The 22,187-nt window shown below is 34.4% G+C and overlaps 1 protein-coding gene across 1 annotated transcript; it reads left to right on the top strand.

Annotated features, from left to right (window-relative positions):
* Positions 1-3,864: 3,864 nt before the first annotated feature.
* LOC115715871 (uncharacterized) lies at positions 3,865-14,393 on the top strand. The gene is made up of 2 exons (XM_030644541.2): positions 3,865-4,720; positions 13,645-14,393. Exons 1-2 carry the CDS (start codon positions 4,095-4,097, stop codon positions 14,222-14,224), a joined length of 1,206 nt encoding a protein of 401 aa, XP_030500401.2. The 5' UTR covers positions 3,865-4,094; the 3' UTR covers positions 14,225-14,393.
* Positions 14,394-22,187: the final 7,794 nt, after the last annotated feature.

Raw genomic sequence — 22,187 nt, 5'->3', positions numbered from 1 at the left:
TGTCACTTTCATTGACGATTACTCTAGATATGGACATCTTTACCTTATGCATAAGAAATCTGAAACATTCGCAAAGTTTCAGGAATTTCAGGCATTGGCTCAAAACCAATTAGGTAAAACATTAAAGATCTTGCGAACTGATAGGGGTGGAGAATATATGGATATGCAGTTCAAAGATCATTTAATTGAACTTGGAATTGAATCCCAATTAACCGCCCCTAGCACTCCACAGCAAAATGGAGTTGCAGAAAGACGAAATCGCACGCTTTTGGAAATGGTTAGGTCCATGCTTAGTTTTTCAACTCTACCTACGTCCTTCTGGGGATATGCAATTCAGATGGCAACCGACATTTTAAATGTTGTTCCATCTAAATCAATCCCTAAGACACCCTTAGAACTATGGATTGGTCGTACACCTAGTTTACGCCATTACAGAATCTGGGGGTGCCCTGCTCATGTCTTAAGAAAGAAAGACGGCAAACTTGAGTCACGAACTGAAGTTTGCATGTTTGTCGGTAATTCTAAAGAGACTAGGGGTGGACTATTATATAGTCGCAAGAATGATAAAGTGTTTGTTTCTACAAACGCAACTTTCCTTGAAGATGACTATATTAAGAATTTCAAATCACAAAGTAAAGTAGTGTTGGAGGAAATGCTTTCAGATATAAGTCCTTCCAATGTTCCGTTCTCTTCCACACGTGAAGAGGACAATCCCACTCCCTCAGTTGAACCAACTGAGAAATCAACTACTGAAGTTTCTGTTCAGAAGATCACCGCACCTCGTCGTAGTGGGAGGGTTTCAACAAAACCTGCTCGTTATGGCTTGGATGGTGAAATCAATATGGTCGTAGGTGACGGTATTGAAGACGATCCATTAACCTATAAACAGGCAATGGCTAGTCCGCAACGGAAACGATGGTCGGCCGGCATGGATTCAGAAATGGATTCCATGAAAAAGAACAAAGTCTGGGAATATGTAGACGCACCTGACGACTATCATTCGATAGGATGCAAGTGGGTTTACAAGAAGAAAAGAGGAGCTGGAGGCGAAGTCGAAACTTTTAAAGCTAGACTTGTAGCCAAGGGTTATACCTAAAGAGAAGGCGTGGACTATGAGGAAACTTTTAGTCCTGTTGCCATGCTCAAATCCATCCGAATTCTTCTCTCCATAGCTGCTACTTTCGATTATGAAATCTGGCAAATGGATGTCAAGACTGCCTTCCTTAATGGGGTACTTGAAGAAACCATCTATATGGAGCAACCGGAAGGTTATGTTCTTCCTGGGCAGGAAAAGAAGGTTTGCAAATTAAATAGGTCTATCTATGGACTTAAGCAAGCTTCTCGCTCGTGGAACAAAAGGTTTGATGAAATCATCAAGACCTACGACTTTCTTCAGAATGAAGATGAACCTTGTGTTTACCAACTCAAGGAAGACCAAATAGTAGTATTCCTGGTCCTTTATGTTGATGACATTTTGATCATTGGAAACAATGTCAAGAAAATGACTCACATCAAGGAGTGGCTTAACACTCAATTCGATATGAAAGATTAGGGGGAAGCAGCCTATGTTCTTGGTATTCAGATTATCAGAAACCGGAAGAACAGATCTCTTGTTCTCTCTCAAACAACCTACATAGAAAAAGTCTTAGAGAGATTCTCCATGAACAACACCAATGGGGCAAACATGCCTTCTAGATATGATATTCGTCTATCTAAGGAACAGTCTCCGACTGATCCTCAAGAGATAGAGGACATGGCAAAAATTCCCTCTGCCTTTGCAGTTGGAAGTCTAATGTATGCAATGTTATACACTAGACCTGACATCTGTTATGCAGTTGGAATCGTGAGCAGGTATCAGTCTAATCCAGGACAACAACATTGGAATGCAGTTAAGTATATTCTGAAATACTTAAAGAGTACAAGGAATCTTGTGTTAGTCTACAAGGGTGGTGCTTTAAATCCCATAGGCTACACTGATTCAGATTTCCAGGCAAGTCTTGAAGACAAGAAATCTACATCTTGGATGGTGTTTACTCTTGGGGGTGGAGCAGTGGTTTGGAGAAGTGCTAAACAAACCGCGATATCGGACTCAACTATGGAAGCTGAATACATAGCAGCAGCCAAAGCTGCTAAAGAACTTGTCTGGCTAAGAAAGTTCTTCACCAGTAAAGGTGTTGTTCCTGGAATGGAAAAGCCTCTGATCTTACTTTGTGATAACAATGGAGCAATAGCAAACAGTAAAGAACCTCGAAGCCACAAGAGAAGCAAACACATTGAAAGGAAGTATCACATTATCAGAGAATACGTGGCAAGAGGGGATGTACTAGTTGAGAAAGTTGACACAGAGGACAACCTAGCTGATCCATTTACCAAAGTCCTGGCCGTGACAGCCTTTGAAAAGCACCGTCAGAATTTAGGATTAATTGATATGTACTAATTAGTTTTATATTAGTGCAAGTGGGAGTTTGTTAGGTTTTATGCCCTAAATAAAACTCCATTTCAATGTAATCTATTTTATTCAACATCAATAAAGAAACATAAGTATTTTTCATTCATTTGTGTATGTTTTGGTTCACTTTATCAATTGCTTGTCTATTTGATTTATAAATTCATCTTAAACCCTTTTCACATACTTGATAATACTCTGCTACAGAAAGGATACAAGGGTTAGAGATCTGAACGGAAGGAGTCATTTAATTTCGCTACACCCAATGTAAGGTTTCTTAACTTTATATGTGTTTAATTTCATCGTTTTAGAAAGTTCATATTTAGGGTGTTAATAAACATACTTGTGAGTAGATCTAAGATCCTAGTAAAATAATTCCAACATTTCATACGAGAGAGAGAAAGAGAGAGCTACGTACCGAGACAAAGAGAAAGCAAGGGTTTCAATAGTGGACGACACAACAGAGCAGAGGATGGCGGTGGGCGATGCAATAGTGAGTGACAGTGGGTGGGCAGCGGTCTTTCAAAATGGGGAAGAAGGTGAGAGCTTTTGGCGCAATTATCTGCTATAGGGTTTCGAAATGGGGGCTCTGCTTGGGTTTCAAAATGGCTTGGGGAAGAGCGACAACATGAAATCCTATTTTTTGAAAATTGGGTTTTTATAAAACTTAAACCGTTTTGCTTCAGTGGATAACCGTGGCAAATGTATTAACCTCTGTTTTTAATCGAAGCGAAAATAATTGGCCCCACTTTTCCACCGAAGCAAAATGTAAAAGATAATTTTTAAAATTTTCACATTTTTCCTCGGTTATACTTTTAGCATCGAAGTACTAATTGACGCTAATTGGTATTTTTTTGCTTCAGTTATACTCTGAAGCATAATATCTCAATTTTTTTTTGCCTCGATCAACTATTTTGGCGAGACGCGTTGACCGACGCAAATTAGGCATTTTGTAGTAGTGCAAGGGAGAAAATTTCGATAGTTAGGGGAAATTATGTAAACTAGCAAAATTCCTTCATTCGATTAGATCAATCTAGTGTAAAGAATTCAAAGTCATAATACAAATTTATTGTTGATCAATTTTTTAGAATCAGCACCGAGCCTTATATGTGTCCTGTTTAAGACACTAATGGAGTCCGTATTGACAAAAATTACAATTTTACGCATTATATTACTAAAGAAAAGTATTAAATTTGTAGCATTTACAAACTTAAAATTTTAGGTACTTATGCCACTATTAATCACCCTAAAATTATATATCCAACATTAGAGCAAACGTATAGGGTATATATTGTTAGAGTTTTCCTATGTACTATATGCAAATAGTAAATCTTTCAAAAGAAGAATACATGATTTTCCTTATAAACTACTAATAATCATTTAAGGTTGTTATAGATATTCTCCGTTCACATGATTACCTTACCTTATTTTCCTTATACACATCATCATCCTGAAAGATATATATAAACGACAAGTTTGGGTTCTCCATATTCCCCTTCCTCACCTAACAATTCTTCTTACATATCCCTTTGAACCAGGAACATATATGACCTACTCCCCTCTTTCCATCAAAATTAGCTCTATATAATTTATTCTCATCCTCCTTAAGCTTTTTATTAAGTCCTAGAAAGTCTCCGTTATAATAAGGATGGAGAGTAGTGTCATGCATCATCAAGATGCTAATAAAAGCTTCTCTTTCAACTCCAATTTTAAGTATTCTTCCTCCTCGTTAGAACTTTTCACAGATGATGATGATGAAAATGACGATCTAAGCCACAACAAAGACAGCGACACAGAAGAAAATTCTTTCATAGAAATATCATTCGATCAACAAAAGATTAATCAAACGGAAGATCAATCAAACGGCGATCGAGTGCTTCATGAGGATAATGTTGACCACCTCCGAATATCGTTCTCGTCTAGTTTCCCTTCATCAATTCAGGATCATGGAATTTATAATACTATCAATTGTGTGTCGCTTGACTCTACTCACAGAGAATCAGCTGAAGCAACAGTTAAGTCCTTATCGGCATTTTCTTCATCAAAATCGTCTTTGTCTTCAATAAGATTATCATCCTCGACTTTTAGATCTTCTTATACTGGAACCTGTCTCCCTCAAGCTGTTGTGGGGTCCGAGTCCTTCAATCCACTTGTTCACACCCTACTGTTCAGTCTCGATGGCCCTCCGAACATGGCAGACGAAATTAACGGCCTTCATGATGATCAAAAGGAGAATAATAGGCAGTTGGCAATCATCAATGCCAACAACAGAAGGTATATTTTACGTACTTATTACTCTAATGTGTTCATATTATGTGCAACCGTTCATTTTATATATATTAAATTAACAATCCATATCACCAATGCAATTACTTCTACCGATACAATAAATCTACAATAAACATGTAAAATCAAAACAACTCAACAACCGAACGAGACTATTTTGTGTTTTATTTTTCACTATTCTTGGCTGAGATTGAGTTATGCATTTCGTGTGTGAAGTTATTATTTTGATTATTTCGTATCTAATGAATTTTTTTGGATGTTCTCCTATAATTGAAATACAATTAATTAATAGAGATATTCTTTTTAGTGGATGAGTAGTTTTAATATATTTTAATTAGCAGTCAGTACCAAATCCTTTTACTATAAAATAATCAAACGTATTAGTCTTGACTATACACTTCATTGAAATTTAAAGATTATAAGTTACAATCAATAATTGGTTTATTAACTTATATACGTATATATATTCGTTTATTATAGAAATAAATGTAAACATTTATTATTAGGTGATTAGAGGTTTTTGTGTTGTTACGTGAAATTCACTTATAATTAATTTTTTTTAATAGGTTCAATTAAGTAATTTAAGTGCAATACATATATGTAATTTTTTTTCAATTAGGTAATGTATTTTTTTTTTATTTTTAAATAAGGTTTGAGATAAATTTTTAGCTATTGTTACATTGGTATGTCATTTGGATGATTATATATAAACGTATTTTTAAATTTTTTAAAATTTTCTTAATTAGGTAACATATCTGATAATGCATATATTGTAATTTATTATATTCTTAATTAAAACTCACATAATCAAATTTGAGTGTAGTATGTCTATATATAGGTTGGATTCTTAAGCTGGATATACAGATTTTTTATTCTCAAATTTTATAAAAAAAAAAATATAATGTTGAATGAGTTACATAACCAAACTTTATATAGAATACATATAATATATACATTATCATTCCAACTACACTTGGGTCTATATTGTTAGACTAATCAACTAATATTGACTTAATATGTTACCATATTCATTTATTCGATTTTAATATTTAAACCGCAAAAATTGCAGACTAAATTGTCAAAGAAATAATGTTGCTTTGGTTGGAGGTAATGTACGTTGGATTGTATTTTTGTTTGGTTGGATATTTTTATACAGCATGATTTTTCCGCGGTAAATGACTGAAAGAAAATACTATTTCCAGTGTAAGATGATTTTATCAACGTTTTTTTTATAAATTTTAAATTTTATTCTATTGTATTACTACTTTCATTCTCACTCTCCTCAACCGAAAACAAAAATATATATGTTAGATTAATGTATTTTCATTTCCATTTAATTTCAAGATCCCTAACATAAATGTTAGATAAATTAACAATTAACCCAAGATCTATTTGTATATAACATAGAACACAATAGTAGTATATGATAATTGAGTATGTGTACCTGATTGATCCATAGCAATTATCTCTGATTGATCCACAGCAGTTACTCCAATTTGATAGTGCAATACTATCAACTAAGTCTTCCTCCCTAGATCTCTAAATCAGAAGCAGTTTATTTTCTCTGATTATCAAAAGGTATACAATTGTGATGAGACAATATGTATTTATAGAGTTAGGGAGGGGACTTAGCTACAAAACCCTAGTTGGTGGGCACTGCTCATCAAAGGCTTCAGTCAACTAGAAAAGCCCACACTTCTGCTTCACCTAGACTTTACTCACAGATGCTAAGCCCATTAACAATTGATCACCAACAACATGGGCTAATACAGCAAAGAACTATCCAATCAACCCAAGTTTTAATAAAACCAATAAAATTTAATGTAAGCCCAAATAAAAGTCTAACATTCTCCCACTTGGGCTACATTGATTTTAATACATATATATTATATATCAAAATAATTTTGTTTGAAAACGACTCATGGGTTGAACAACAGGAAAACATTTGTGGCCACTTTAAAAACTGATAGTTCTCTGATAGCATCTCAACATACCGGTCCAATTTAACCTTTGATAATGAACTATGACAGTCATATTGTTTTTAGCTCAACAAAAGACATTCATAATCACAAATACCAAAGTATTAAATCGACATGGTCAATAAGTCTAGTAGTGTGGTAAGGAATTATGTTCAACATGTGATCAATATAAAATAACATAATATCCTTATCAGTCCTCAATTTCACTGATACCGTGATGCTTAATAAATAAGCCAGTGAAATTAAACATACACCACTTAAAAATAAGTAAGTGTCACTAAACTTGCTTAAAGAATTAAGCCAACAACATATCATTGTCAATAAGCAAATAAATTTAATAGACAATGATCACAACAATATGAACCACATGCTTTCAATTCAATCATTCTCGAGAATATAACAAAACATAATTGAAAACATATCCATTCAATAATAAAAAATATTGAAACATAAAATGTAGTTCATAACTTTATTCAGAAAATTATAAATAATAATTTCTGAAAACAAACAGAAAATAAAACTCCCACTAACCCAAAAGATCAAAAGATTCTAAAATGCCCATATTAACAACATGTTTATTAAACAGCACGGCACTTAACCCTTTGGTTAGAGGATCAGCTAACATCGACTCGGTCTTGCAATTTTCAATAACAATGTCTCCTTTCTTGACCAAGTCTCTGACAGTGAGATACTTTATTTCCATATGTTTAGAAGCACTACTAATCTTGTTATTCTTTGAAAAGAAAACAGCAGCATTATTATCACAATAGATTAGCATAGGTGTGGAAATAGAATCAACCACTCGTATCTCCGAAATAAAATTCTTCAGCCACAAAGCTTGCAAAGATGCCCCATAACATGCAACAAACTCAGCATACATAGTAGATGATGTGATCAAAGTCTGTTTGACACTCTTCCAAGAAATAGCAGCACCTGCCAAGGTGAAAATATAGCCAGAAGTTGACTTTAAATCATCTACACAACCACCAAAATCTGAATCTGAATAACCAATAACTCGAAGATTGTCAACATGCTTATACACAAGCATAAAACTCTTCGTTCTTTGCAAATATCTCAAAACTTTCTTGGCTGCAACCCAATGATCAAGGCCAGGATCAGATAAATATCTCCCAAGAACATTGACTACGAAAGCTATGTCAGGTCGAGTGCAAACCTGAGCATACATCAAACTCCCTACTACACTTGCATAAGGGATGTTCTTCATTGCTCCTCTTTCCAAGTCGTTCTTAGGACATTGCTGCTTAGTGAACTTGTCCCCTTTCAGAATAGGAACTAAACCAGCTTTACACAAATCCATGTTGAACCTTTTGAGCACACGATTAATGTAAGCTTCTTGAGATAAGCCAAGAACTTTTCGATTCCTGTCACGATGGATCTCAATCCCCAAAACATAGGATGCCTCTCCAAGATCTTTCATATCAAAATTGGAAGACAGAAAATTTTTGGTCTCATTTAGTAGTGACAAATCACTGCTGGCAAGTAAAATGTCATCTACATAAAGAACAAGAAAAATATAACGACTCCCACCGATCTTCATATAAATACAACGATCAAACTTGTTCTCTACGAAACCAAACGATGTCACAACCTTGTCAAACTTCAAGTACCACTGGCGAGATGCCTGTTTGAGACCATAAATGGATCGTTTCAACTTGCAAACTAAGTGTTCTTTTCCATTCTCCTTGTAGCCTTCAGGTTGAGACATATAGACTTCCTCATTCAATTCTCCATTCAGAAAAGCAGTTTTAACATCCATTTGATGCAACTCTAAATCAAAATGCGCAACTAAGGCCATAATAATTCTGAACGAATCTTTAGTGGAAACAGGTGAGAAAGTTTCAGTGTAATCAATACCTTCTCTTTGAGTAAAGCCTTTAGCCACTAAACGCGCTTTAAACCTTTCAATCTGTCCCTTTTTATCCCTTTTAGCCTTTAAAATCCACTTACAACCTATTGGTTTGAAACCATCAGGTAATAAAACTAGCTCCCATACACCATTTTTCTTCATGGAGTCGATCTCATCATCCGTAGCTGCTAACCATTTTGAAGATTGTGGACTATTAAGTGCTTCACTAAAAGTGACAGGATCCACAAAATGATCAATATCATATTCTCCTTCTCCAAGATAAACAAAATTATCATGACACTTTGTTGACTTCTTTTGTCTCTGAGATCTTCTTAGAGGAGGTACTTCTGGAATAACTTCTCTTTGTTGATCATTGTTTTGAATAACATCTTCCACAACTGGAATTTCTTCAATAACCGGATTCTCATTAACAATAGGAGCTTCATCATTAATAGGCCCTTCATCAATAATAGGACCTTCATCATCTTCGATATCGGGAGCAATATATTCATCAACAATGGGAGCATTACCAACTGGAGTAGGATGGAGACTACTATTATCATCTCTTGAAAATGACATAGGAATACAAATTCCTTTAGATGACTCCCCCATTTCAAGAGATGTTGAAGGAATTTTTTCAGCAACATCAAATTCCAGAAATTTAGCAGTCTGAGATTCAACAATTCGTGTACCACGAGTGGGACAGTAAAAGCGATAGCCTTTTGAGCGCATTGGATAACCAATAAAATAACAGCGATTTGTTCTCGGATCTAACTTTTTCAAATTAGGATCATAAATCTTTACTTCAGCTGGACAACCCCATACTCGAAAATGATTCAGACTAGGCTTCCGCCCAGTCCATAACTCAAAAGGGGTCTTGGGAACGATTTGCGGGAACACGATTTAAAATATAAGTTGCAGTCATAAGTGCTTCACCCCATAAAAACTCCGGAAGATTTGTTCTACTCATCATACTTCTAACCATATCCATGAGAGTGCGATTTCTCCTTTCAGCAACGCCATTTTGCTCTGGTGAACCAGGCATAGTGTATTGAGCAACTATACCATTTTCTTGTAAGTACTCTGCAAAAAGCCCCATGTGTTGTCCAGATTCTGTATAACGACCATAATATTCTCCTCCACGATCAGAATGAACAACTTTGATGACTCTTCCTAATTGTTTCTCAACCTCATTTCGAAAAATTTTGAGTTTATCAAGGGCGTCAGATTTTTCTTTAATTAAATAGGTGAATCCATAACGAGAAAAATCATCGATAAAAGTGATAAAATACTTGTTTCTGCACAACGTGTTGGAATAAGGTTTACTGATGTTAGTGTGGATAATTTCCAATAAAGATTGACTGCGATTTGCAGTCTTCTTTCTTGTTTTAGTCAATTTTCCACGAGTACAATCAACACAAGTATCCCAATCAGAAGCATCAAGAGGAGGAAGTATTTCAGATTTAATTAAACGATCAACCCTTTCTCTGGAAATATGACCCAATCTTTTGTGCCATAACAATAAGGATGTTTCCTTAATATGAGGTCTTTTACCCACAGTATTCACAACATTAAAAGAGGAATCTAAAGGAGCCAATGACAACTTGTAAAGACCATCAGAATAAAAGCAATTTCCAATAATTCGAGAGTCAAGCATAATGTCAACATTATCATTTGCAAAATGAAAAGAATATCCTTGTTTAACCAAAAGCGGAAGCGAAACTAAATTCCTTTTAAAAGTAGGAACATAAAAAGTATTGTTCAGAATAATCTTATCACGAGACTGTAATTCAAGAATAAATGTTCCAACATAGATAACGTCAACTCCAACATCATTGCCCACTTTAAGCTTGGACTCCCTCTCACTTGGCTTCCTGAGATCCCTTAGCCCCTGTAAGGAAGCAGAAACATGAACAGTAGCACCACTGTCTAACCACCAAGAATCAATAGGAACATCAACTAGATTAGATTCAAAACAAACACATGCCAATGGATTACCTGATTGTGCTTGCTTCTTTTCTAACCAAGTCTTAAATTTGTGACAGTCTGTTCTCCGATGCCCCAATTTTTCACAAAAGTAACACTTCACATTAGAGTATTTGGACTTTCCATTGTTATTCTTCTGTTTATTCTTATGCTCCTTACCATTACCATTCTGTTTAGTAGCACCATCATTTTTATTCTTGAATTTTCCTTTTCCTTTGTTGGGCTTGAGGTGAGAAACATAGTTAGCAGATTCATTCTTCTCCCTTTTAAGCTTGCTTTCTTGACTACACACTTTGAGAAATTAGGTCGGCGATAGTCCATGTTTGATTGTAAGTGTTGTAGGCTGTCTTGATTAGGCTTGAATGAGGCGGAAGAGCATGAAGAGCTCGATGAATAATGAAAGAGTCGGGGAAGAGGAATATTATGATCTTTCAACTTGGACTGAACATTCACCAATTTCAGAATAAAATCACGCACTCCTTTTAATTCATCATACTTAATGGTTGTCATTTCATCCATAAGATGTCCAGCTTCAGCGTTTTCACCAGTGTCGTATAATTTTTCTACAGCATTGAAAAACTCTTTGGCATTTGTAGTGTCTGGCAAACCACTCAATAGATGTTCAGGAATGGATCTTTTCATAGTAAGAAGACTAAGTCGACTTGACTTTTCCCATTGTGCATGATGAGTTCTCTCGGCAGCTGTACTGGAGTCAGTAAGATCAGCAGGTTTTTCTTCTCGTAGGCACAAGTCCATATCCTTTATGCCTAAAGTAAATTTCACATCTCGTTTCCATGTCTTGTAGTTGGAAGCATTCAAAATATGGATGGAAGCATTATTGTTGTTCACAGAAAAGGAGACTGAAAAATTCAAAATTAAAACTTGAATAAGCAATATGAGCAATGTATTAGAAAATATTGTAGAATCAACTGGTCATTATAAACTCCCCTTTGGGGTGAGAATATAACACACACATGATTTACCTTCATGAAGTTAACAACAAAGAAAAAATACATATCATTTAAGAATTTTATTACCTTTGGGCAAATAAATTTCTTAAAAATATGTATTAATTCAAACAAAAAATAATAATAAATTTATATATTTAAATTATTACCTTTGGGCAAATAATTAAAATATATACATTTAATATTAACTCACTTCATGGAATGTGAACTAATATATGTAAATACTACCTTTGGGCAAGTAATTACACATATAGTCAACCAAAAATATAATATTTTCTTCAACATGTGAAATTTGGTGATAAAACAATCATTGAAAATTAATAATTTTCAACCAAATTTCCAAAAGAGATATATAATTGCTTTTATTATATTGATAAGCAAAAAATAAAGTGTCCACCATAACACATTATTTTTGTATCAAACAACCAAGTTTTATAACTTTAGAACAACAAATAATTAAAAGATGTGAATATAAGAAAATTGGTGGAGACTACATAGTCAAAACAAATTAAATAAGAGAGTGACTATGTTTTATGGAACGAGAAGAAACTCAAAAAATTTCTATGATTGACAAATTTCGAAAAATCATCAAAAATTATTTTTAATAATTTTTTAACTGCATAATTATCATTAAAATAATAATAATTATTAAACGGAGTCAAAAAATTAATTAAAAATCATAGAAAAATCCGAAATTTAATTTTAAGCACGCTGGAAAAAAGAACGTCGAAAACCGATGCCCCACGAGGTCGCACGCGCCCCCACGCGCCACCTGCGCGAGTGGGCGTCGCGGCTGGGCTGGGTCTTCTTCTTCCTGGGGCGGGTTCCAGTCGGGTCACGCGACCCGGTTCGGCCTCCAGTCGGGTCTGCTTGTTTTTCCGGCCAAAAAACGACGAAAAGATGGGGATTTTGGATGGGTTTCGATTGGGAATCAATTTCTAGTTGATTTACACTATTAATTTCGTGTATTAAAAAATAAATGGGTAGATCTATTCTAAAATCACTCCCAAAATTGAAGAACACAAAAGAAAAAAAAATTGTAATGCTAACCTTAGTTAAATCCGAAATTAATTATGTAGGAACAATCTTAAACAATTGATAATGAGTTATCTATAATCAATTTTAGATCAAAAACAATAAAATCAAAATACACAAATATAATTTCACATTATAATCATATAAACCCTAAAACTTTAAAATTAAAATTCTCTTAATATAGACTATGAATTCAAACATATAATATATCAATTGAAAGAGAATTTAACGATCAATAAAATCCCTAAAGTTTTAAGATTTATAAACAAAAAATTACACATAAAATAATAACGAAATTGATATGTAATTTTAGATAATTAACATATACAAATTAATTATACTAATTATAGGTTCTAAATCATATACAATAGGCAATCTTATACCACATGTTAGATAAATTAACAATTAACCCAAGATCTATTTGTATATAACATAGAACACAATAGTAGTATATGATAATTGAGTATGTGTACCTGATTGATCCATAGCAATTATCTCTGATTGATCCACAGCAGTTACTCCAATTTGATAGTGCAATACTATCAACTAAGTCTTCCTCCCTAGATCTCTAAATCAGAAGCAGTTTATTTTCTCTGATTATCAAAAGGTATACAATTGTGATGAGACAATATGTATTTATAGAGTTAGGGAGGGGACTTAGCTACAAAACCCTAGTTGGGCTGGGCCTGCTCATCAAAGGCTTCAGTCAACTAGAAAAGCCCACACTTCTGCTTCACCTAGACTTTACTCACAGATGCTAAGCCCATTAACAATTGATCACCAACAACATGGGCTAATACAGCAAAGAACTATCCAATCAACCCAAGTTTTAATAAAACCAATAAAATATATATCTTAGATTAATGTATTTTCATTTCCATTTAATTTCAAGATCCCTAACATAAATATCGTTAAGTCAACAGTATGTTTACAGCTACAATTATTGGTTGCTTCTATTACTTTAATTTTAGATTGTTCTTTTTGTTTTCTTTTCTAATATCTTCCGAAAAAATGGACTTCTTACTATGCATTTATTCTTTCCCAACATGATCTATGCTGATTAAATTATTAATGAAGGAGAGAATCGAGCATTACACAAGTAAAGAATAATAGTACAAAAAGCAGTACTAGTGGCATCATGAAGTTGTTGATGATCAAGTTTCGAGGTACCAAAGTTCGAAAGCTATGGGCTTCATTATTTGCCAAATCTCGTGGCCATGATCACCTTCACTTCTATTCAAACAAAGCCAATGCCAATGATAGGTCACACAAACCTAAGAGATTAATAAGATCATCCACAGAAGCACAAACAATAGAGTGCTACCATCATGAAGCAATGTACATTAGTAACGACCTCGTAAGCGACAACAAATACACTTCTCATAATCAATACAAGTGTTCTAGAGCGATGGATGTAAACATGGGTGCCCTGAAAGGGGTTTTAGGAGCTGTGAACATGACAAGAAGTGGTCACAATAACAGTCGAAGTAGCAATCGAAAAACCAGCAGCTGTCCTAGCTCTTTAAAGTCCTCTCCAATGCACGGGTTCCCAAGTAGTGATGATAACAGGAAGTTTTTCTCAGCTGAAAACTCAGTTCAGGCTGCCATTGCTCACTGTAAGAGCTCACTTGGCCAGTCATCAGATTTTCACTTCTGAATTACTTCTCTAGCTCAATTTGTATCCTCCCACAATAGCAAGAGCTAGATATATATATTTATATATATATAATATAAACTATATTTATCTAATTTTCACGATCATGATTTTATTTATTTGTACCGTTAAATTTATGTATGTCTTTTATAAACCACTACGTATTCTACAATTATATTAATTAGATCTGCTTTCTTGAGTTCATTCCCTCTAAATTTATAATAACTTCATACACCTAGTTGAATGCCAATTATATTTCTCTCAGATCATTCTAGTTTTAAACATCATATATAAAAATGTTGAACACACTCACACTACAAGAAATAAAATCTTTAGTCACAACTATTTATTCACAACAAAAATAACTTGTGACTAAATGTGTGTTTTTAATTATCACAACTTATTAGCTACAAATAATATTTTAGTTACAATAAATTATTTGTGACAATTTTTAAAATTTAAAATTTTACAATTTATAAAAAACAATACTAAAATGTTGTGACTGAAAATATATTTAGTCACAATTATAAAATTTTGTTCTTAAAATCTGACTAATTATTATTTAATTACTACTTTCGTAAGTTGTCCCTATTAACATGATTTTTAGTCACAACTATTTAATTTACAGCCTCATTTAGTCACAAAATTACTTATTTTCTTTATCTCTAAAATAAAAATTAAAATATATAGGTAATGTTTCCGATTTTATACACTTAAATACCTAATGTTTATTTTTGGTGACAAAAATACCCAATGTTGCAATTCTCTTACACCGTTACTACCATTTCTGTTATTAACTCATAAATATAGACACGTGGAGGACCCAAATACATTACATTTATTTATTTTATTTTAAAACTTAATATTCTTAATATAAAAAACTAAATATTATTTGTTTTTTAAAAAAAATAAGAGAGATGCAATACTAAATTACCATAGCTGAGTGAACTAGTATAGTATATGAAACATGATTATCGAATTGAAGTGTCAATATCATGTGAAAATTGTTAATGAGAACACGTTCTTTTTTTTTAAACAAGTAGCATTTAGTTTCTGATATTAAGAATATTAAGTTTTAAAATAAAATAAAAATAAATGTAATGCATCTAAACTCTTCACGTGTCCATATTTATTATGAGTTAACAGAAGTGGTAGTAACGGTGTAAGAGAATTGTAACATTAGGTATTTTTACCTCCAAAAATAAATATTAGGTATTTAAGTATATAAAATCTGAAGCATTAGGTATTTATGCCGCAATTTACCCTAATATATATTTAGAGTACTAAAAGAAAATCCTAAATCCATTTTTCTATCTCTCTCGCTCGCTTGCCATGGTTCTCGCTCCATAACTGTACCTTTTCTGATTCCCTATTCATTCTCCGCTAAAGTGTATCCAATTGGCCACTGAGGAAGACCACCGGAGTGAATCAGACGATACTGATGCAGCCAAAGTTATAGAAGTCGAAGATCAGAGCTCGACCGTGCGGCCGCTGCTACTGGTTCAAATGTTTCGTCGTTAAAGCTTAATACGACGTCGTCTTCAAATAATTCTCTCTCTTGTGGAATTTCAGAGCCCGTATATGAGGCATTAATCTCCATCTCCACTGTATTTTTGATTATATCGATATAGTATATTTTGATTAAGATTTTTGGTAATTGTTTCGGTTTTGTTATTAGGTTGTGAAAGTGAAATTAGATAGAATCATAACTAATACAAAAATCACAAACAACCAGCCACAAATACCAGCACAATATTTATATTCTTACTCTTTCGTTTATTGTGTGAGTACTTGATGCGCACCTGCTGCTGCAATCACAAACAACCAGCCACAAATACCAGCACAATGACAGCAATAAAACAGTAACAATGAAGGATATAGGAATTGTGGGAGCTGTTATTGAATTAACTGAAAATGGAGACAAATTCCACAAAAGGCAGAGAGAGCCAAGGAAGCTCTCTCCTGATGCAGAAGAGAATTATCTCTTACAAATTGCATACCCAAAACAAACACTCACCCTCAATACAAAAGGCAGCTCACCACTAGTTACATTTACCAAAATACCCCTTCCTATGCCAACTCATCTATAGTTTTACATTGCTTACCCCTTCTAGCATAAGTGAAACTAATTGGAGGCCTAGGGTGCGCATCATTATCCTCCCAAAATCTCGAACTTTGTCCCCAAGTTTGAAGTTTGGAAACTGAGCCGAAATGGTGTCGAACTTCTCCCAAGTAGCTTCAAAAAGAGGCAAATCCTTCCAGCAAATCAATACTTCAATATGAGCTCCTGTAGGCGTAAGGCGTTGTCGAACATTCAAAAGTTCAGCAGGCTCGACCAACAACTCCAAATCAGCAGTCAGTGTAGGAGGAATTGTAGGAGATGAGTGAGTCATACCAACCGCGGTGCGGAGTTGGGACACATAGAAGACGGGGTGAACCGCGGAGGACGTGGGCAGATCCAAATGATAAGCTACTGATCCAATCCGTTTCAGAACAGTAAAGGGCCCATAGAGACGAGCAGCTAACTTCTCATTCTTCCGGAGGGCTAAGGACTTCTTTCTGTAAGGGCAGAGCTTAAGGAAGACACGGTCCCCGACCGCAAATTCTACATGGTGCCGAGAAGAATCGGCTGCTGCTTTCCTCTTGTGTTGGGCAATGGGCACGCAACAAGTGCATTTTGAGGTCATCCAAAAACCCATCTCGCTCTTCCAAATACTGTTCGAGTGCAAGGACAAAAGTAGACCCTTCTGAATAGCGAATTAAGGCCGGCGGGTCGCGGCCATATAACACCTTGAATGGGGTACATCACAAGGAGGAGTCGTACGTAGTATTGTACCAATATTCTGCCCAATATAACCACTTTGCCCATGCCTTTGGCCGATTAGAGGCCAAGCAACAGAGGTAAGTTTCAAGACAGCGGTTGACCACCTCCGATTGGCCATCAGTTTGAGGGTGGTAGGCGGTACTGTGGCGGAGTTCAGTACCATGGAGGCAGAACAACTCAGCGCAAAAATGACTGAGAAACACCCGGTCTCGGTCAGAAACTATGGTACGAGGAACCCCATGCAACTTGACGACATTGTTAAGGAAGGCTTCAGCAACTGTGCGGGCTGTAAAAGGATGCTTGAGGGCGATAAAGTGACTGTATTTACTCAAACGATCCACCACCACTAAGATGGTGTCAACCCCTTTCGATTTCGGCAGCCCCTCTATGAAATCCATAGTCAAATCCTCCCAAACTTGGGCAGGAAGTGAACCTAATTGGAGGCCTGGGGTGCACATCAGTACCATCTATAGTTTTTATTAACTTGTTCCTTTTCGTACAATGTGCAAGGCTCCAAATGCAAATATCATTTTTGTTCTGTTAATAATGAAAATTTGTACTTTGGGATTGATATACAAATATTGTAGGGAAATGGCATTAGTGTCAGGAGAAAGGTCATCATCATTGAATCCAAATGCACCTCTGTTTAGTTATTTTTAATTTGATTGATATTACAGTGAGTTCACATATGGAATAGAGAACACGATTGCTTGGAGGCGAAGTCGTTCTGTTAGCTTTTCAGAGCTACATGAGGCAATCCTGTTCGCAAGGGTGATGTTTTTTCACACCATTAACTGTCTCAAAAAGCTCAAAATCAACAAGCACGCTCTCGAGGTAAGATTCTCAGAGCTTGTTTGACTGTGTTTTCAGTTTTCAGTTTTTAAAAGTGAGAATAGAAAACAGTTTTTTGTCATTTTAAAAATTTAATGGTGTTTGGCACAAATTTTTCAAAATTGTTTTTAGATTTTTTCTTAAAAAAAATATCAATATTTTAGCACCATCCGGGTCTAGATTCGGGTATGGTTTCGGGTCTAGGATCCGAGTATGAGAACAAAATATAAAATATAATATGTTAGACAAAAAAAATTGTTTTTGAAAATTGAAAACAACATTTTGATGTTTTCTGTTTTCTAGTTTTTTAAAACTCAATTTTTAAAAAACAGTTTTTAAAAATTTTTGCCAAACGGCTCCTCATAGTTTTTAAAAACTGTTTTCAATTTTAAAAAACAGAAAACAGTTTTTAAACTGTAAAGCCAAACACCCTATCAATCTTCTCTTCTTCCCAAATTGTGTCAATATCTTATCTTGTAAAGATAATCTCTCTTGTTTAATAATTTTGTCAATATGCATTGCACAACTTTGATTGTTACATTTCAATTCAATTTCTGAAATTGTTGGAAGTTTTTGTTTGTACTCCTCTTACATGATTATCATTCTTTTTAAGTTTGTAAAATTCTAAAGTTAGAACTATCTGGCCAACTTTAATTACAGACTCAGACTTCATTATTTCAGTTATCATCATTTTTCTTATGCAAACACAAATTTAGTGGAGTTGAGTTTTAAATTTTAAAGAGTACGTTTTGTAACTAGTACCACTAGGAAGCTAGTACTTGAAACTTTGATTCCATTTGTATCCATAAATTATATATTACGTGTACGTTTTGTAACTAGTAACACAAGGAAGCTAGTACTTGAAACTATGATTCCATTTGTCTCGATAAATTATATATGGAAATTTGATTATTTATGCTTACATTTGGTTAAAAAAAAATTTCTAAACAAATACTAACTAATATTTGTAGGATATGACAATTTTTATGATATCTCTAAAATACCCCCATTTACATCACATCTATTTACACCATCGGACCACCCATCGGGCCACCCATCGGACCACCCATCGGAACCATCGGACCACCTATCGGACCAGATATGCTACAATTTTTTTTTTAATATTTTTGTACATACAAAAGTAGCATCAGGTGACCATCGGACCCCATCGGACTACCAATTTATTTTTATTTTTTTTTATGTTTTTGCACTAAAAAAAGTATGGAAAATTTGAGAGGGGTATTTTTGGGTTTTAGATAAAGTGGTCATATATTTTCAATGGTGATATGTATTAGTTTAAAAAAAAAAAATATTAAGTATATGTAAGTATAGAAAATTAAATTTCTCATTATATATTATGTGTTTCTTTATAATAAGAATATATTAGGAAGAGTAGTTAGTTTCAATGATAATACATGATTATCATTATAAGATCAAAACATCAATTATTTTAATTCTTCAGGTAATCTTACATTAGACAATGTTTATTTTCACTTGTTGTTGTTGATCACATTCACAAGATCCAACTTACATTCTTGACAGATTTTGAAGATTTAGTTCTCTTTACCTTACGAGATTCAATCTTATCTGGAAGAGGTCTGTTTTTAGAACCAGATGGCTCTGCAACATCATCCATTCTCTTTTTCGCAATGCGTTTCAAACCTATTTTAGGATCAACTTTAGAGGACTTTACAGGAGGTTTCTTAGTATTTTTTGAAATTTTTTTAGCAAGTAAAGGGTGTTAACTCAAACTTTTTGATCTCCTTGTTTTGATGATTAGCAAATATTTGATTATTATTTGTTACTAATGATTTATTGATTTTGTAGCAAATTTAAAAGAGAAAATAAATATTTTGGTATTTTTACCAAACTTTTAAAAGCAACACTAAATGGACTCAACAAGCATGTCAAGAGCAAAAGATTCATCAAGGGATCAACAACTCAAGACCCTATTCAAAAGAGGTCTTCAAAATCCCAAAGTCAAAAAGTCAACCCGAAAGTCAAAGTCAAAGTCAAAGTCAAGGTCAACTCTCGGGAAAAATCAACTTGGGATCAAAAACATGCAAATCAAGCTAGGAGGCTCATCTACATCAAGACTACTCAAAATTAAATGGTATAAATCTACTTTAGTCTTGTTAAAGCGATTTGCATAGCACACTAAGTTTTTATAAATTTGAATTTTGGCCCATTCACTAACTTGTGCAACAAGTTTTCTCACACGATAGTTCAAAAAATTTTTTGATTGAATTTCTAAATTACATTTTGTTTAACTAAGAGAACAAAGTTGGAATTTCTGAAATCGGATAATCGAGTAAGAAGTTATGCGCGTTTAAGTCCCGAAAAATGGCACTTTTGCCACTGGTCATCCATCCGGAATTCCGGTTGGCAACCGGAATTCCGGTTGTAATCAATCCGGAATTCCGGTTCCCATCCGGACTTCCGGTTCATGGCTGACCCCACCTCGGGAAACGTGCTAACGGCTATAAACGGCTAGTTTTTTTATCAAACACTATATAAACTCGATTTTTCTTTCAAAAAATAAGTTGGTTGAGCATTTATTACATATATCTAACCTATCTAAGTGAGATTAAGGAGCTTCTAAGTTTGAAATCCAAACCAACACATTTCACACACTTTGAGCCAAAATTTGATTTTATTCATCTTAAGTGTGCTTGCTTTTCACTCTAGGTTTCCATTGTATCATCATATTTCTAGAGTGATTTTAGCTTGTATATCAAACACATTTTCATATTGTGATTGAGGTGAGGTTGGCACCGGTTTTGTAAACAACCCGGAAATAGTGAGATTGGCACTTTAACAATCCGAGAAAGAGGTTAATAGTCCTCGGGGGTGCGAAACTATTGTAAGAGGTTTGGAAATACCTTGGTGAAAATTTCCCGGTTGTAAGGGTTAGTCAAGCCCGTTAACTTGGCTCGATATTGGAACTCAAAGCTAGGTCCATAGCTTTGAAGACCAAGGACGTAGGTGGCATAGTTCTACCGAACCTTGTAAAAATCGAGAGTTTGCATTTTCTAATCCTTAAACTCTTTACTTTACAAGTTTAATTATTTGTCTTAATATATTGCTTGCCATACTACTTGCTTTTACTTGATTAATTGACTAATTGCATAATTTTGTGTTAAAAGTTTTAATTTTCCGAAATTAGTTTAAATTTCCAATTCACCCCCCCTCTTGGAAACATATCTTGGGCTAACAATTGGTATCAGAGCAAGGGCTCAAATTATTTGATTAGATTTCACAATCTAGAGCATGGCGTTTCCAAGTAATTCACAAAATAACATGTTAGAAGGTTTTAGCACAAATAGAGCACCATACTTCAATGGAGTAGATTTTCCTTATTGGAAAATTAGAATGGAAACTTACCTTCAATCTATTGACTATGATTTGTGGCATATTGTGTCTAGTGGTCCTTATGTTGCTAAACATGTCATAAATGGTGTTGAAGTAATTAAGACTTATGAAGCATATGATGAAAATGATAAGAAAATGCTTTCTAAAAATGCTAAAGCTAAATATGCTCTTATATGTGGTTTGGATAGAGATATTTTTAAAAATATTGAACAAGCCTCTACCGCTTATGATATGTGGAAAATGCTTGAAGTTACTCATCAAGGAACTAGTGCTATGAAGGAAACTAAAATTCAAATTTATTCCACTCAATATGAGAACTTTAAGATGAAATCGGATGAAACCATTGCTAATATGTATACTCGCTTCACTACAATTACTAATGGTTTGAACTCTCTTGGAAAGGTACTTACTCAAAAGGATATGGTGACCAAGATTTTGAGAAGTCTCACCAAGGCTTATCAAGGAAAGGTGGTTGCCATTCAAGAAGCCAAGGATCTCTCAACACTTCCCTTGGAAGAACTAATTGGCTCACTCATGAACCATGAAATTTTCATGAGTGCTCAAGAAGAAGAGGAAGTTGAGAAGAAAAAGAAGACTATTGCATTCAAGTCTTCATCCTCCCATGCCATTAGTGAAGAAGATGAGGAAAGCTTATGTAGTGACATGGAGGACTTGGCACTCTCCTCTAAGAAATACAAAAAGTTCATGAAATTCAAAAAGAACTTTGGGAAGAGGCCACAAAGAGGGAGTGACTCAAAAGAAAGAAAAAGCAAAGATGATCCACCAATTTGCTTTGAGTGCAAGAAGCCCGGACATATGAAGATGGATTGTCCAATGAGAAAGAAGAACAAATACAAAGGAAGGGCAATGTTGGGGGATTGGCTCAATAGTGACGAAGAGGACTCCGAAGAAGAAGGAAAGAATGAAGTGGCAAACATG

The sequence above is a fragment of the Cannabis sativa genome, chromosome 5 (assembly GCF_029168945.1).
Source record: "Cannabis sativa cultivar Pink pepper isolate KNU-18-1 chromosome 5, ASM2916894v1, whole genome shotgun sequence".
Classification (NCBI taxonomy): Eukaryota; Viridiplantae; Streptophyta; class Magnoliopsida; order Rosales; family Cannabaceae; genus Cannabis; species Cannabis sativa.
The sequence above is the reverse complement of the archived record's forward strand: the minus strand, read 5'-3'. Positions and strand labels throughout refer to the sequence as shown.

What these genes read in the sequence shown, in the direction of transcription:
- LOC115715871 (XM_030644541.2), top strand. Translation starts at nt 4,095, where the DNA reads ATGGAGAGTAGTGTCATGCATCATCAAGATGCTAATAAAAGCTTCTCT. An exon ending in ATCAATGCCAACAACAGAAG is followed by an intron (nt 4,721 to 13,644) that starts GTATATTTTACG and finishes TTATTAATGAAG; the next exon opens with GAGAGAATCGAGCATTACAC.